At 40.6% G+C, this 14,682-nt stretch overlaps 1 protein-coding gene across 7 annotated transcripts in view; it reads right to left on the reverse strand.

Moving 5' to 3' along the window:
• Positions 1-14,682, reverse strand: part of DCLK1 (doublecortin like kinase 1) — a 350,726-nt gene that overhangs the window by 26,998 nt on the left and 309,046 nt on the right. For all 7 annotated transcript variants that reach the window (XM_028837437.2, XM_077974211.1, XM_015120874.3 and 4 more), the window contains 4 exons: positions 13,163-13,296; positions 11,357-11,434; positions 10,566-10,662; positions 8,047-8,127 (listed from right to left, as the gene is read on the reverse strand). In XM_028837437.2, coding sequence (XP_028693270.1) covers positions 8,047-8,127; positions 10,566-10,662; positions 11,357-11,434; positions 13,163-13,296 — 390 coding nt within the window. The remainder of the gene's footprint in view (positions 1-8,046; positions 8,128-10,565; positions 10,663-11,356; positions 11,435-13,162; positions 13,297-14,682) is intronic.

Consider the following 14,682-nt stretch of genomic DNA (forward strand, 5'->3'; position numbering starts at 1 on the left):
CACACACAAACCCATGACAATGAAAAAGTCTGCAGTGTTTTTATATAAATTTTGAAGGTTTTCAGCATAATTGGATAAAAATACTTAAACAATTGGCTTTGCAGGGATCTAATCTGTACCTGCGCCATACAGATGGATGACAGAGATTTAGCTAACTTACTGTCATGCATCAGTAAAATAAATAGGGACGTTAAAAACATACATTTATATATATACATCTTTATCACCATTATTCAGAATAGATTGCGTGCCAAAAATGTGCTATGCATTTTCTAAACGTGACAAATCTGGCAGTATTTTACAAACAGTTGTAGTATTATTACCATACGTTCTGGTTTGGTGGTAGTTTCTGAAGTTTGACACAGGCTGGTGGTGGTTTGAGGTTAGCAGTTTTTGATTTAGAAATTCCCATCCTCCACTTGGCAGAGCATTGCAACTGACACGAACAAAATGAGTTTGCAAAATGGAAAATGAACTCTCACCACTGTCCATAGGAGACCTGGCCTCCTGGTCTCCGTTTCTCTAGGGGTTACTGGGGAAGAGCTGTGGGGAGGCGTGTAGGGGAACGGATGTTAAGTCACTCTGTAGTGTGAATTCCTCAGTTTCCTCTGGGAAACCATTTCAGGTGTCACGCTTTAGAAAATTCTCATCCCCTTGTGGATTTTTGGTTTTGAATCATGGATCTGGTTTGCAGTGTATTCATTGCCAGACTCTATTATTAATAATATCTGTAAACTCAGGAGAAGCATGGCAGTCTTGAGCAGTTTACTGCTAGAATATTCCCACTTAGTTTTAAACAATTCCAAGGTCATTAAAGGACTCAATAGCAGTTCCGCTTCACCTTCTAGTGTGCTTGACTCCTGTTAAGCATCCCCACCTGCACGGCACCCCCAGTCCCCCTGACTCTCTTCCACATGGCCCTAGGATTCTCTGTCTACAATTCACACTGCACTTTGGGAGAAAATGTAAAGCAAGTTAAGATTTATCTTAGAGCAAGACAAGATAAAATGCCCATATAGAAACTGAAATTCCATGTCATCATTTAAAATGTATGAATATAAATAAGTGGTTTTTTATATTATTACAGTGTCATTGGGTTTCACTTAATTTCTAACAAATTCTACCAGCACAATAAGATGAATGTTTACATTTTTGTGTGTGTGAGTAGGGCTGATTTTTATTAGTCAACACAGAATATCTTGGGAGATTATCCAGACTTCTATTTTTTCTTCTTTCTCTTGTTCTTTTTTTCTTTTTGGATATCTTGACTTAGCAGAATCTTTTCAAAAGAGTATGTAGGTGGGATATAGGAGGTAAATTAAAATGTAAAGGCCAGGAAGGTGATAGAAAGTCTCCAATTGGCTAAATAACTATACTTGATTTATTTAAACCAGTCTGTTCTGCTAGTACAAAAGTTCTTGAACTTGGTCTCATGTTATAATCACCTGTGAGCTTTTAAAAGTCCTGATGCCAGGGAGCCAGTGCAAACTAATTAAATCAGAATGTCTGGGGGCAAAACCCAGGCATCAGACCTGTGTTAGAGGCTCCAGTGGGCTTCAGGCTAGACTCCTTTGAGTCTCAGGTTTTTTTGTTTTTTGTTTTTTTTTCTTGAGACGGAGTTTCGCTCTTGTCGCCCAGGCTAGAGTGCAATGGCACGATCTTGGCTCACCGCAACCTCCGCTTCCCAGGTTCAAGTGATTCTCCTGCCTCAGACTCCCGAGTAGGTGGGGTTACAGGCATGAGCCACCACACCCGGCTAATTCTGTATTTCTAGTAGAGACGGGGTTTCTCCATGTTGGTGAGGCTGGTCTTGAACTCCCGACCTCAGGTGATCTGCCTGCCTCGGCCTCCCAAAGTGCTGGGATTACAGGTGTGAGCCACTGTGCCCAACCCTCAGTTTTTTAAATCAGTAAAATTGGCAGAATAATTTGATGTAAAACACAGATTCATAAAATTATAGCATCCTAGAGTATCAGAAGAGTAACTCTGGTATAAGGTAGATGAACATTTTGAAAATAAAAATAGAATGACAGCAATATATTTAAAATATCACAATGATGATAATTTGATCCTATTTATATATAAGAATTTTTTTCTGGAAATGTCAATTCTGTTTATGAACTTATCATGAACCTACATTTTCTATCAATAAAGCATCATTTGTGGGGAAAGTGACTCAACCCTCTTTCCAATTCCTGGAAAGGTCAAGACATATTATTGCCTATTTTATTCTTATATTATAATAAACGTGCCTAAATCATATTGTTCTCCACTAGATGGGTAATAGGGTAAAGAAACGTAGCTGGGATAATTTCTGTTGGCATTTTGTAACTACATTAAACAAAGTAGCTGTGATGCTGGAGAAAGTAACAGAGCTGGTGATACACATATTATCTATCTGGATCTGTGACACACAAACAGGATCATGTTTGGGGGTGACAGTCTTTCTTCCCTAATCAAGCTTCTCATTCACCAACATTAATGACAATTTGCATTTCATCAGCACATAGCAATGGATGAAACAGTTGTCATCTGGCTCAGACTCAAATTCACCAAATATTTGCTAAGTACCTACAAGGTGCTAGGACTTAAGATTGCCCTCTCAGACTCTTCAACTATATGATCCTTTTCCCATCCGTACAGCAAGCGGAAAGGAGAATCCTATTTTCTCCATTTCATAGATAGGAAAACAGGTTCGAAGAAGAGAAAAGCCTTGCCCAAGGTCACACAGGCGAGTGAGCTGATGCTCCCTCCGCGAGTCTACATTCCTCTTCCAGACACATGGCTGCTTACTGACGATGACTTTGTTCATGTGTCTCATTAGAACCATCCACAGAGAGGCCTTGCTCATGACTCTTTCAACAACAGAGCAAAAGGGCAAGAATACGGTGGAGCATGGCGGGATTCGGACCCAGGACGTGTGAAAAATAAAGGTGAGCTTAGAGGAATCTCTAAGCTTCCTTAGAGGAGTGAGGCTAAAACAGGTGACTTTTGCCAACTAGGTTTTCCTTTCTGCTTCCCTATGCTCTACTTTTGTATAAGGTTGCCTTTTCTTTTTCTTTTTCTTTTTTTTTTTGTTTCTTTCTTTTTGTTTTTTAAGACAGAGTCTCCCTCCGTCACCCAGGGTGGAGTGCAGTGGCTCGAACTTGGCTCACAGCAACCTCTGCCCCTAGGTTCGAGCGATCCTCATTCCTCAGCCTCCCCAGTAGCTGGGATTACAGGCACCCACCACCATGCTGGGCTGTTTTTTTTGTTTGTTTGTTTTTTGTTTTTTAGTAGAGATGTGGTTTTACTATGTTGGCCAGGCTGGTCTCAAATTCCTGGCCTCAAATGATCCACCCGCCACGGCCTCCCAGAGTGCTGGTGTTACAGGCATGAACCACTGCACCCAGCCAAGACTGCCTTTTCAATTCCAAGTATGCCAAGTAAAAAGGTCATGGTATAAGCAACAGAGAAAATCAGAACTAATGAGAGCAGAGGAAGAGCTTTTTGACAACGTCCTTAGGGTTCCCATAATTATTAGTACTTTTCTCTCCGCTTCTCTCCTTTGTGGTAATCAGATATAATTTGATTGCTAAATACTAAATGTCTTACTAAACAGATATTCTTTGAAATCTCTAATTTATTTATTTAATTTGCTTGGTCATTCATTTGTTGTACTTGGAGACGTCAACAAATACTAAACGCTCATTGTGAAAGCTTCCTTTTAACAATTGATTATTTTTAGATGAAGAAAAAATATGTTTTCTGATTTAGTTACTTCATAAAGATAATTTCAAAAGTTAAGCACTCACTTAATCAAGACTTTAAAAAGCTTTTATTAAAACCAATTTTTTTTTTTGGATGGTCTGTTTTAATTACAGAAAGAGTATTTTTTTTTAGTTTTTGATCTCTTAGATGATTACTTAAATTCTCTCCTTGCTTTTAGAAAATGCCTTTAGGAAATCTGAGAGGAAAAACTGAAATGGACAGCAGAAGTCTAAGATTCAGAGGGAGCCATGGAACCTAATTATCAGCAAAGTGGGATCATGTGTAAAAATGTGCACAAAACCAGGTAGAGGAGGCAGAAAGTTACTGCTGAGACATGTATATATAGCCATAATGAGCAACCTATTTTTTCACTGGTAACAGCCAGAAGGCTTCTTCATTTTGTTTCTTTACCACAGTTGAGTTGGGATATTATTAACATAGGGCCATTTGGTCTGGAATCGGGAAGATTCATGCTGTTCCCAACAGCATTTCAGACCCCTCATGTATATAAACAAATTTGCTCACACTTACGAAGTTATCTTCTAGCAAACATGCACATTCTGCTGGAACTGACTGTCAGATATCTTCTTCCCAGTCTTCTCCAGGACTGAGCTCTGGCACCTCTTTCTCTGGACTCTGGGAAGTCTCCCCACAGAGCAGACTGGGGTAGCCGTTCTCACCACCCTGGAACTGTCTGGTTGTATTAGACGTTGTTCCTAGAGGGCAGGGCTGGCACACAGTGTCTCTCTAATAAAAACGCATTTAGAAATCTCTACAAATAATTTTTTAAAAAATTACTCAGTTGTGGTGGCGCACACCTGGGGTCCCAGCTACTTGGGAGGCTGAGGCTGGAGGATTGCCTGAGCCCAGGAGGTCAAGGCTGCCGTGAGCCATGATTGTGCCACTGCATTCCAGCCTGGGTGACAGAGTGAGACCCTGTCTCAAAAAAAAGCAAAATTAAAATGATTATTTGTCATCTATGAATATCTTTCCTCTATGGCTCTTCAGGAGCCTTTTAAGGCCACATGTCAAATTCAGATTGCCTAGTTTCTTCTGTGTGGTTACCCTGTCTCAGCTTTTCCAGAGCTAATTAGAGCTAATACGCAGTTTGACAATTTATGGATAGTAGGCTTTTATTTTTTTCCTTTGAAATTTAAGGAAAAAATTTATTGAAGATCTGAAAAACAACCCCTAAAAGATTGACTTTTCCGGAAAACTAGCTACACAATGCATTGCGTCTGTCATGTTAAAATGTGCTTTAGACACAAATACAAAAACCGTGAAACAAGCCACCATTCTTCAACAATTTGAGCAAAGATAAAATGCCTAAGTAACAAGAAGGATGACTCGCAAAGGATGGGCTCTTCAAGCATCATAAAAAAAAGTAGCACAAATAGATGAGTGTGTTCAGTTATATATACTGAATTGAACCATTGGCACTAGGAATCAGAGCATTTTGTCATACAGCATTAACACGTGGATCAGTCAGAACCAACCACTGCCACTCAGAGAGCCTACAGCTGGCTTGTGCCTCTTCCTCCCCGCACAGCTAAGAAAAAGGTACCATGACCTGGGAAAGGTTGCTGACTTGTATTAGCAATCATTACAATGATGACAATGTCCATATTATACCTACCTGTTTACAACATTACCACATTTTCATGTATAACAAAGGGTGGGGTAGATGTAATGTGGTGCATGGGACTTTAAAACACCTGGGCTGAAAGTGAGGATATCTGGCTGCAAATTCCGGCTGAACTGCAAGATTGGCTACTTTGAGAAAATCACCCTGCATAGCCTTAGTCTCCTCATCTGTAAAATGGGTACAATAATCCCCATCCTGCTTATCTTGTAGGCTTGCTGTGAGGCTCAAGTAAGATGCTTCCTAATCTTTTCAGCTTCATAGAAAAGGATAATTTTTGCTTACCACCCTGGGGTGAATGCAGATGTTGTTGAGGCCGGAAGTGACCACTCCTGGATACTGGATGTATAGCCCCACTGTCCCTAGGGCCGTGGGGATTACTATTTTTGCATGTCTGTACATCAGTTAGAAAATTCTGCTATATGAGAAGCCTTAAAATAAACCTCAGTGCATAGCTCTACATGCTCATTTTCACGTCTATTCTCCTGTTATTTGTATATAACCTCCCACTGGAGTGTGAAGAATCACATTCAGACATGTAGAATGCTGGAACCTAGACCTATGGCCATCAAGTGGCAGAACATGAATGAGATCCCAAGTTTTGTCACCCCCTATGTAGTCACCTGACACGCTGGCTGTGCTTTCAATCATGCCTTGACCTCAAGCTTTTGTTGTTTTGGAAAACAAAACAAAACAAATCACTCGACTACTCACCAAGGTGACAATTCAGAGAAATGGAACATTTTGTTGCCTTCAATGTACAGCCAGATGATTCAGTGCAGTAGGGAGGCTGGTAAAATTTTTATCAATGAGTTGACAATTTTATGATTGTCCACCTCTATGACCATGTCCATATATATATTCAAGCCTATATCTGTCCTCTATTCTGGCCATTAGACCTAATGATGGAGCTTCCCCATCTGTCAATGGGGATTACCATAGAAACTAGATTACACAGTCATAATGTTGTTGGAAAGAACACAATCAGTACAAACACAATACAGTTAAGGTATATAAGATGCTTAAAATACTTCTGGCAGACTCTAGAAGTTAAGCATTCTATCAGTATTAACTATGAGCATTATTATTATTATTATTATTTGAGACGGAGTCTTGCTCTGTCACCCAGGCTTGAGTGCAATGGTGTAATCTCTGCTCACTGCAGCCTCCGCCTCCTGGGTTCAAGTGATTCTACTGCCTCAGCCTCCCGAGTAGCTGGGATTACAGGAGCATGACACCATGCCTAGCTATTTTTTGTTGTTGTTTTTTGTTTTCAATAGAGATGGGGTTTAGCCATGTTGGCCAGGCTGGTCTCAAACTCCTAACCTCAAGTGATCTACCCACCTTGGGCTCCCAAACTACTGGGATTACAGGTGTGAGTCATTGTGCCCAGCCTATTATTATTATTTTTTGAGATGGAGTCTCGCTCTTTTGTCCAGGTTGGAGTACAATGGCACAATCTCAGCTCACTGCAGCCTCCGCCTCCCGGGTTCAAGTTATTCTCATGCCTCAGGCTCCTGAGTAGCTGGGATTACAGGTGCGCACCGCCACACCCAGTTAATTTTTGTATTTTTAGTAGAGACGGGGTTTCACCATGTTGACCAGACCAGTCTCAAACTCCTAGCTTCAAGCGATCTGCCCGCCTCAGCCTCCCAAAGTGCTGGGATTACAGGCATGAGCCACTGCGCCCAGCCAACTATGAGTATTATTAATCAAAACTAATTTTACCCATCCGTTGTAGAGAAATACAAAGTTAAAAAATAATGACTCTGCTCTGGAGAATTCCTTCATAGTTAATGAAATATCATTAGACCCTTGCACTCAAAGAACAGCCGCAGAGGCAGCATCGGGGAGATTTTAGAAATGCAGAGCCTCCAATCTACTCTGTTAGAATCCACATTTTAACAGGATCTCCAGGTCATCTGTGAGCACATTCAAGTTTGAGAAGTGCTGTATTGGAGTAGCCCAAGGTGTATGCAGAAATCCTTAGGTCACTTGTACTTTTGGTAGGAATCAATCATGCAAAAAGCAGGACTGACTCAGAAAGTCTGTTATGTCTTCTTGATGATTATTCAGCTCTAATCTGGACCTCAGAAAGCAGGTTGTGGGGTAGAAGATTAAGGCCACTGGCACCTCACCAGTTAGAAGGCAGTTTCATCAGAATAAAATGTAATGGATACATCAGATGCCCTCGTGGAACAAGTCTAAGATCCTGTAACTGTCCTGGCACATATGAGGGGGAGGAACAAAATGAAACCCAACACTTTTCTTTTTTTTTTTTTTTTAGATGTCATTCAGGTTGGAGCGCAGTGGCACGATCTTGGCTGACTACAACCTCTGGTTCCCAGGCTCAAGCAATCCTCCCACCTCAGCCTCCTAAGTAGCTGGGACCACAGGCTTGCGCCACCATGCCCAGCTAATTTTTCATACTTTTTGGTAAAGATCGGGTTCTGCCATGTTGCCCAGGCTCTCCTCGAACTCCTGAGCTCAGGCGATCCACCCACCTCGGCCTCCCAAAGGCTGAAATTACAGGCTTGAGTCACTGCACCTGGCCCACAACACTTTCAAAAGGAGGCAAGAGCATTAGAAAATCTGCAACAGATTTTTAAAAGGAATGTTAGGAGAGAACATAGGAAATGGTGCAAGTCACTTACATTAACCCAGGGATGCTCAAGGACTTGAACAGCAGAAAATCGCTGATCTACGTCGACCAACAGCATCATGGTAATGAGCTCCTGTGAAGGGGAACATTAGAGTCCAATTATCTGAAGTTAAGGTGAAACGCTGGATGTGTGCAAATGCAAGAATTCTCTTTTAGTTTCGAAAAGCATTTGTAAAAGCTCTAAATCTTAAATACATCAACTCCACTTACCTGTGGCTACTTATCACCTTCAAAAGTTACAAATGGTAAGCAGTTGGAATTATAAATACATAGCTTGTGGTTGAATAAAAATTAATATCAAAATCAATTTCATAAAAATGTTTGTAGAAAATAAACAAATCATACAAGTTAAGGAATTAATATTCCTTTCTTTGTCTAGCATTTTGCACGTTAAAGACAAATTTATTAATTAGTTGAATATAGAAGTCACATTTAAAAAACCACTTTACTTAAAATTTCACTTTAGCAGCTGAAAGGAAAAATGAAATTTTCCCCCTAATTTCAAGACAGCATACTTAGGTTTGAAAGAAAGGAATGAGGAAAGACATAGAATTGCCAACAGCTAGGTGGCAAGATAGAGTTGATCCTTTAGTAGCTAAAGAACTCTAAAGAAATAGGTTAAAATTGCTTCAACAATTTCCAGACAAATCAATACAAACAAAAACGGAACTATTAAGAGGTAAACAATTTTATCATCCTGAAATTAATGGAACTTCCTTATGAGCTCAAATGGACTTGGACCAGGAATGCTCTACTTGGGTCTTAACGATGAGCATGCTATGCAAGTGTCCACTTTGGATTAGAAGTTCCCATGTCACAAAATGGTTAGATATGCGTTATCCAGTTCCTTACATACACAGGCTTTATAGTACCACTCGGGAAGCGGGTGATTTAATTTCATTGAAGGAGAGAATTCACTCAGCCTTCTTCATTCACTTTCTAACTGAGACCAGAACTCGTGAAAGCATCTGCTGTGTGTAATGCCCTTTGCAGGTGCTATGGAGGTATAGCAGATGGTCCTATTTGTCAGTAACTATGAGCACTCAGGTCATGCAGTGATGGCACGGGGAGCTGGACAGGTTCCTGAAGAGCCCCCAGTCCCGCAGCTGTATCGCCCCATCTCCTTTAGCCTGGGCTTTTCTCTGACACTCCCTTTCTGGCAGGTTCCTGGACAGTGGAAGAAAATGAGAGACTTGCACCCAATATGCATCATTTTCTACACAAAGCGGTCGGGTCTGAGGAGTTGGCTTTTAAAGGGAACTCACACTCAGGACATGACAAAAGCAAAGGCATATACATTGAGCAATCAAAAGATAGTTATTTCTCAAGATAATTATTGAGAACATTTTTCTCAAATTTTCAAACATTTAAGTCAGCACTTGGAGACATAATACAAATTTTAAAAAGAGCAATGAAAAGGTTTTCCTTTTTCTCCTCAAGGTCTACAGACATCTCAATGTAAGATTTTTATAGCCTTCTTAGAGGTTGATTTATTATAAATATTATTTAATGTGGTAAAATATACATAAAATTTACTACTTTCACCATTTTTAAGTGCACAGTTCACTGACATTCGGTACATTCACATTGTTGTGCAACCATCACCTTCATCTGTGTTAAGGATTGATCTTTTAGTTTCATGGGATAAAAACCATGAATCTTGTGTTTTTCTCCCCCCTCTGCCTGTAAATCCTGGCTGTTATTCAAGGTTCAACTTAAATCATAGCTTCCCCATAAAGTCCTTCTTGATGATTTCAACCTATATTGAGGTTGAGTTTTCTTCCCTCTGATTGATTAACTGATGGATTCATTCATATACTTGTTCATTTATTCAATATATATTGAGCACTAGTATACTGTCATACTTTAGGCAGTGATGGTACAGCAATGGACAAAATAGATAAAAATCCCCGCCTTCACAGAATTTGCATACTACTAGAGAGTCTGGAAATTAACTAGATAAAGAAGATATGCCTACCTATTTGTATCTATCTTTTTTGGGTAGAGAGATAGGTAGTTAGATGGTATACCAGATGGACACACAGGTGTAAGTATTCTGAAGAAAAATAAAACAGACAAGTAGGATATAGCAAGTCAGGTAAGGTATAAGAGATGCAATTGGAACCAGGATGGTCTGGGAAGGCTTCACTGAGAAATTAAGCCAGTAAGTCAAGAGCTGAGAGAGGTGAAACCATAGGCCATATAGAAATCTGAGCTGGGCTCAAGCCTGGCGAGGGTGGGGCACAGCAAGAGGCTACAGCAATGCCACTGGAATGGCCCCTGAGAGAGATGAAGGCAGCAGATGGAGACGCTTGATAAGTACTTGTTGGGATGTCTGGGGACAGATGACTTGATGACTGTAAGATCTTGGAAAACGTAGCAATTACAACTACAATGTGTACAGGAAACATACTTATGATGTCATTAGTTTCTTTGCACACAATGATTTGGAATAAATAATTCTGTGAAGACACACAGGATATAGGGAAGAGGAAGGCACTGGAAACCTACCTTTGCAGAATCGGAAACATTATCCCAGTATGGAGAAGGAAAGTCCACTTGCCCCATCAAAATCTGATCAAAAAGCACTTCCTGGTCATCACCACTTCTGTTTAGGTGAACGACAACAAGGAAAAACAGCACTAAGATATCAACTCAGTGTACATCTTTTCAGTCTTAGGCGCTGGAGCCCTTGCTTTCCCCCATAAATGTGTAAAAATGTGTATTTTTAAACAATTGAAAAATGTCATGTGGAACTGCTTTGGTAAATTAAGAAAGAGTTTTTGGGCCGGGTGCGGCAGCTCACACCTGTATTCCCAGTATTTCGGGATGCCGAGGCATGTGGATCACTTGAGGTCAGGAGTTAAAGACCAGCCTGGCCAACATGGTGAAACCCCACCTCCACTAAAAATACAAAAAGTAACTGGGTGTGGTGGCATGTGCCTGTGATTCCAGCTAATCAGGAGGCTGAGGCAGGAGAACTGCTTGAACCCAGGAGGCGGAGGTTGTAGTGAGCTGAGACCGCGCCACTGCACTCCAGCCTGAGTAAAAGAGAGACTGTCTCAAAACCAAAGAAAAAAAAAAAAGAAAGAAAGAATGAGTTTTTAATGATATGGGGAAGAAATATGGAACGCATACAAATTAGCATGCACGATGTAACAGGGAAAAAATAACAGGGATTGCTAGTAAAGTTCTTGTGCTCTTTTCCTGCCTCAGGCTCCTTTGTGCAAGAAGGGCTAATGGATCATTCGGAGAATAGAGAAATGCTTTGTCGGCGCTGAATAAACGATGGTTGCCCATACCCACGGAATGGAGGGAAACCACACAGCAGGATATAAGTGATTACACCAGCTGCCCAGATGTCCACCTTGAGGCCGTATCTGGAAAAATAAGGGATGTTAGAGTTAGGAGAGTCAGGCGTGGACAAATTATGCAGCTTGGTAAAATCAATGACTTTCCTCCTCCAAGCCAAAAATAAAACCAAACAAAATAACAATCCCAACAACAAACACTAAACTGAAACCCGCCACCTAAACAGAGTTCAAGAAAAAAGTTTAAAAAGTAATAATTTAAAAAAAGACCAAGGTGCAGGAATAAAAAATCAAAGGAAGGCATGGATGGACTTATATGTAAATATCACTAAATGAAGAGTGTCGGCAAAAAGGTTTATTATAGTAATAACAATTCTGAGATAAGGATGCACCCTTGAGATAAACTCCCTCACTTTAGGAATAATAATTATTTCTAGAAAGTCTTCCAATTTATAGAGCACTGACATACATGATCGTACTTGGTTTTCCTAGCAACTCTGTAGGTTGGACAAGGCGAGTATTGCTTATTGTACAGAAGAGAAAACAGGTTCAGACGAGTGAGTAATTTTGCTTAAAATCACACAGTTAGTGTCAGAGCTGATCCCCAATACGGTCTTCAAGACCCACCACTTCCTCCCAGCAGCAGGCAGAGTATGTCCCAGTAGAAAGTGTGGCTGTGCCGCAGGCAGCCCCACCTGAGGGAGGTCAGAAAAGGCTATGGATGTGGGCTCCTACCTCATTCAAATTTGCCAAGTAGCAAAGTCCTCGCTCCCTCATATCTCACCTCAGGAATTTCCCTATTGGGATTCCCTTCTCATCTATCTGGTTTTCCTGCCCTTGTGGTCTATGGTACAACCAAAAACCAAACCAAAACAAAACAAAATCCCAAAAAACTATCTCCAACTGGTAACAGGGGAGAGCGCCACCTAGATTCCCAGCTGTGGACTGAAACTGCTAACGAGAAGAAAAAGTAGGGCTGCCTCCCATCGGCGCCCCACCCCCCATTCCTTCTGCTTAAGGATGGCACTTCAGAGTCTGGTAAGAAATAGGGCTTCTTACCAAAGGAGTCTTTGACTCAGGCTGACCTGAGTTCAAATCCTGACTCAGCCACTAAAACTAATCATGAGCTTTCACCGTATCTAACCCATTAGAGTATCAACTTATTGAAATGCAAAATGGGAATCGTACCATCTACTGGAAGAGTAAGAAGTAAAGGAGTTTCAGGCCTGGCATATTGTGGGGCCTTAGTAAGGAATAGGCTACCCTGCCCTTCTCCCCACATTCATCTGATTCTGCACACAGAAACCAGGAAATTCCCAATAGTCCCTGATGCCTAAGGGTGTTTGTACTCCACAGAAAATCAATGGATCCCCAAGAGGTCCCAAATGGGACCTGGACTGGAGGATAAGGGCAGCGGAGAGAAATAACCGCAGGAGACTGTAATCACCGCACACGGCAGTGTCTGTTTCTTTTATCTCCAAATGAGAGTTAATTACCATCGCTGTGTGTTTCTGTTAGTCTGAACATTTTTTACTCTGGGGTTAATAACTTCTGTTCTACCTTTAACAAAGACCAAATGGAAGCCGTAAGATTGCAGTAATTGACAAAACAGATCAGGAAAACAGAGAAAACGGCTCCCACTGTAAATGTTAAAGAATAAAATAAATTTTAAAAAGAGTGAAAGAAACCTGATAGCTAATTATGTCTGGATAGGGCACAGCAGAACTATTTTTCCTGTTCTTGAAGCTGGCTAGTTCTTTTGCAAGCACAGCACTTAAACATAAGAGAAGCATATACCCAGTCTCCGCAATGATTTCTGGAGCCACGTATGTGGGGGTACCACAGACTGTGTACAGGGGGCCGTCTACAATGGTGGCCAGTCCAAAGTCACCCAGCTTCAGTGATTTGCTGCCATCTTGGTGCTCATACACCTAAAACAAAGGTAAAAAGCACAATTGTCTGAAAACCAAGAGCTCAAAAGTAATTTCTTGAAGAAATGAGGAACACTGTGTTTAAATTTAATGTATAGAAAGTAAAAAATAAATTAGGCAATTATGCAAGAATGGATATACATACAACATATCTTCCTTTAGATTACTGCAAAACTGGAAACATGGTGGACACCTAGCAAATGGAAATTGGTTAAATAAATTATAGTACATTCATACAACGAGAGGTTACATGACCTTACAATGGCGACATGGGTTTATAGTTATTGAATTATGTTTGGGAAATGAACAGAGTAGTTTTCAGATTGGTTTTTATAAAATGTCCATTAAAGAAAAAAAAAGTACATACAAGAAAAAAAGAAAAAGTCTGAAAGAACACAATGTGGCTGTATCTGTCTCTTGGTGGTAGGATTGTAGGTTTTCTTAATCCTTTGGTTTATCTGTATTTTATATTGTCTATAATTAAAACTGATTTGCATAATAAAATGAAGTATAGAAAGTCACTAGTGCAGTGTCTTCGATTTGAAAACTTGCTGGGCATGTTGGCTCACTCCTGTAATCCCAACACTTTGGGAGGCCGAGGCGGGTAGATCACCTGAGGTCAGGGGTTCAAGACCAGACTGGCCAACATGGTGAAACCCTGTCTCTACTAAAAATACAAAAATTAGCTGGGCGTGGTGGTGGGCACCTGTAATCTCAGCTACTCGGGGGGCTGAGGCAAGAGAATCGCTTGAACCCGGGAGGCGGAGGTTGCAGTGAGCTGAGATCAAGCCATTGCACTCCAGCTTGGGCAACAAGAACGAAACTCTGTCTGGACAAAACAAAAAAGAAACTTTAAAAATTAAATTCTTTAGTAACTGAATACAAAAAAACTACACTTATAGAAAAATACCTTATTTTCAGTGCCCCGTATTTTCAACATGATCTATTTACATTTCTTAAATTAATAATTGAAAGAGATATTAACATTTCATTTCACCTGTGGCAATTTGGAAAGATTGATCAGGTGCAGAGTCAGCATCCTGTCCAGGTTTCCCTTATTAAGGCAGTAAAAATCTTCTCTCCTTCACCCAACAAATCAAGAAAAGGATGCAAGTGACTGTAGGCAAGTATTTATACTCCTTTAACTCCAGCCACGATCAAAACAAACAGAGCTGCTCTAAAAAATATCCCAAATAACTTATTTTATTTCAAAGAAAAGATGAAAGGGCATTCAGAATCCTAATTCAGTGCCTTCTGTTGGAATGAATAAGATTAAGAAAAGAAAACCACAGTAAAAGGCTAGTAATTCCAGCAAGGGCAATCTTCCGGAGATGCCTCAAGGAAGCAGCCAACTTTTCCATGTATATCAAAATACTTGATCCAGCA

The sequence above is a fragment of the Macaca mulatta genome, chromosome 17 (genome assembly GCF_049350105.2).
Source record: "Macaca mulatta isolate MMU2019108-1 chromosome 17, T2T-MMU8v2.0, whole genome shotgun sequence".
NCBI lineage: Eukaryota > Metazoa > Chordata > Mammalia > Primates > Cercopithecidae > Macaca > Macaca mulatta.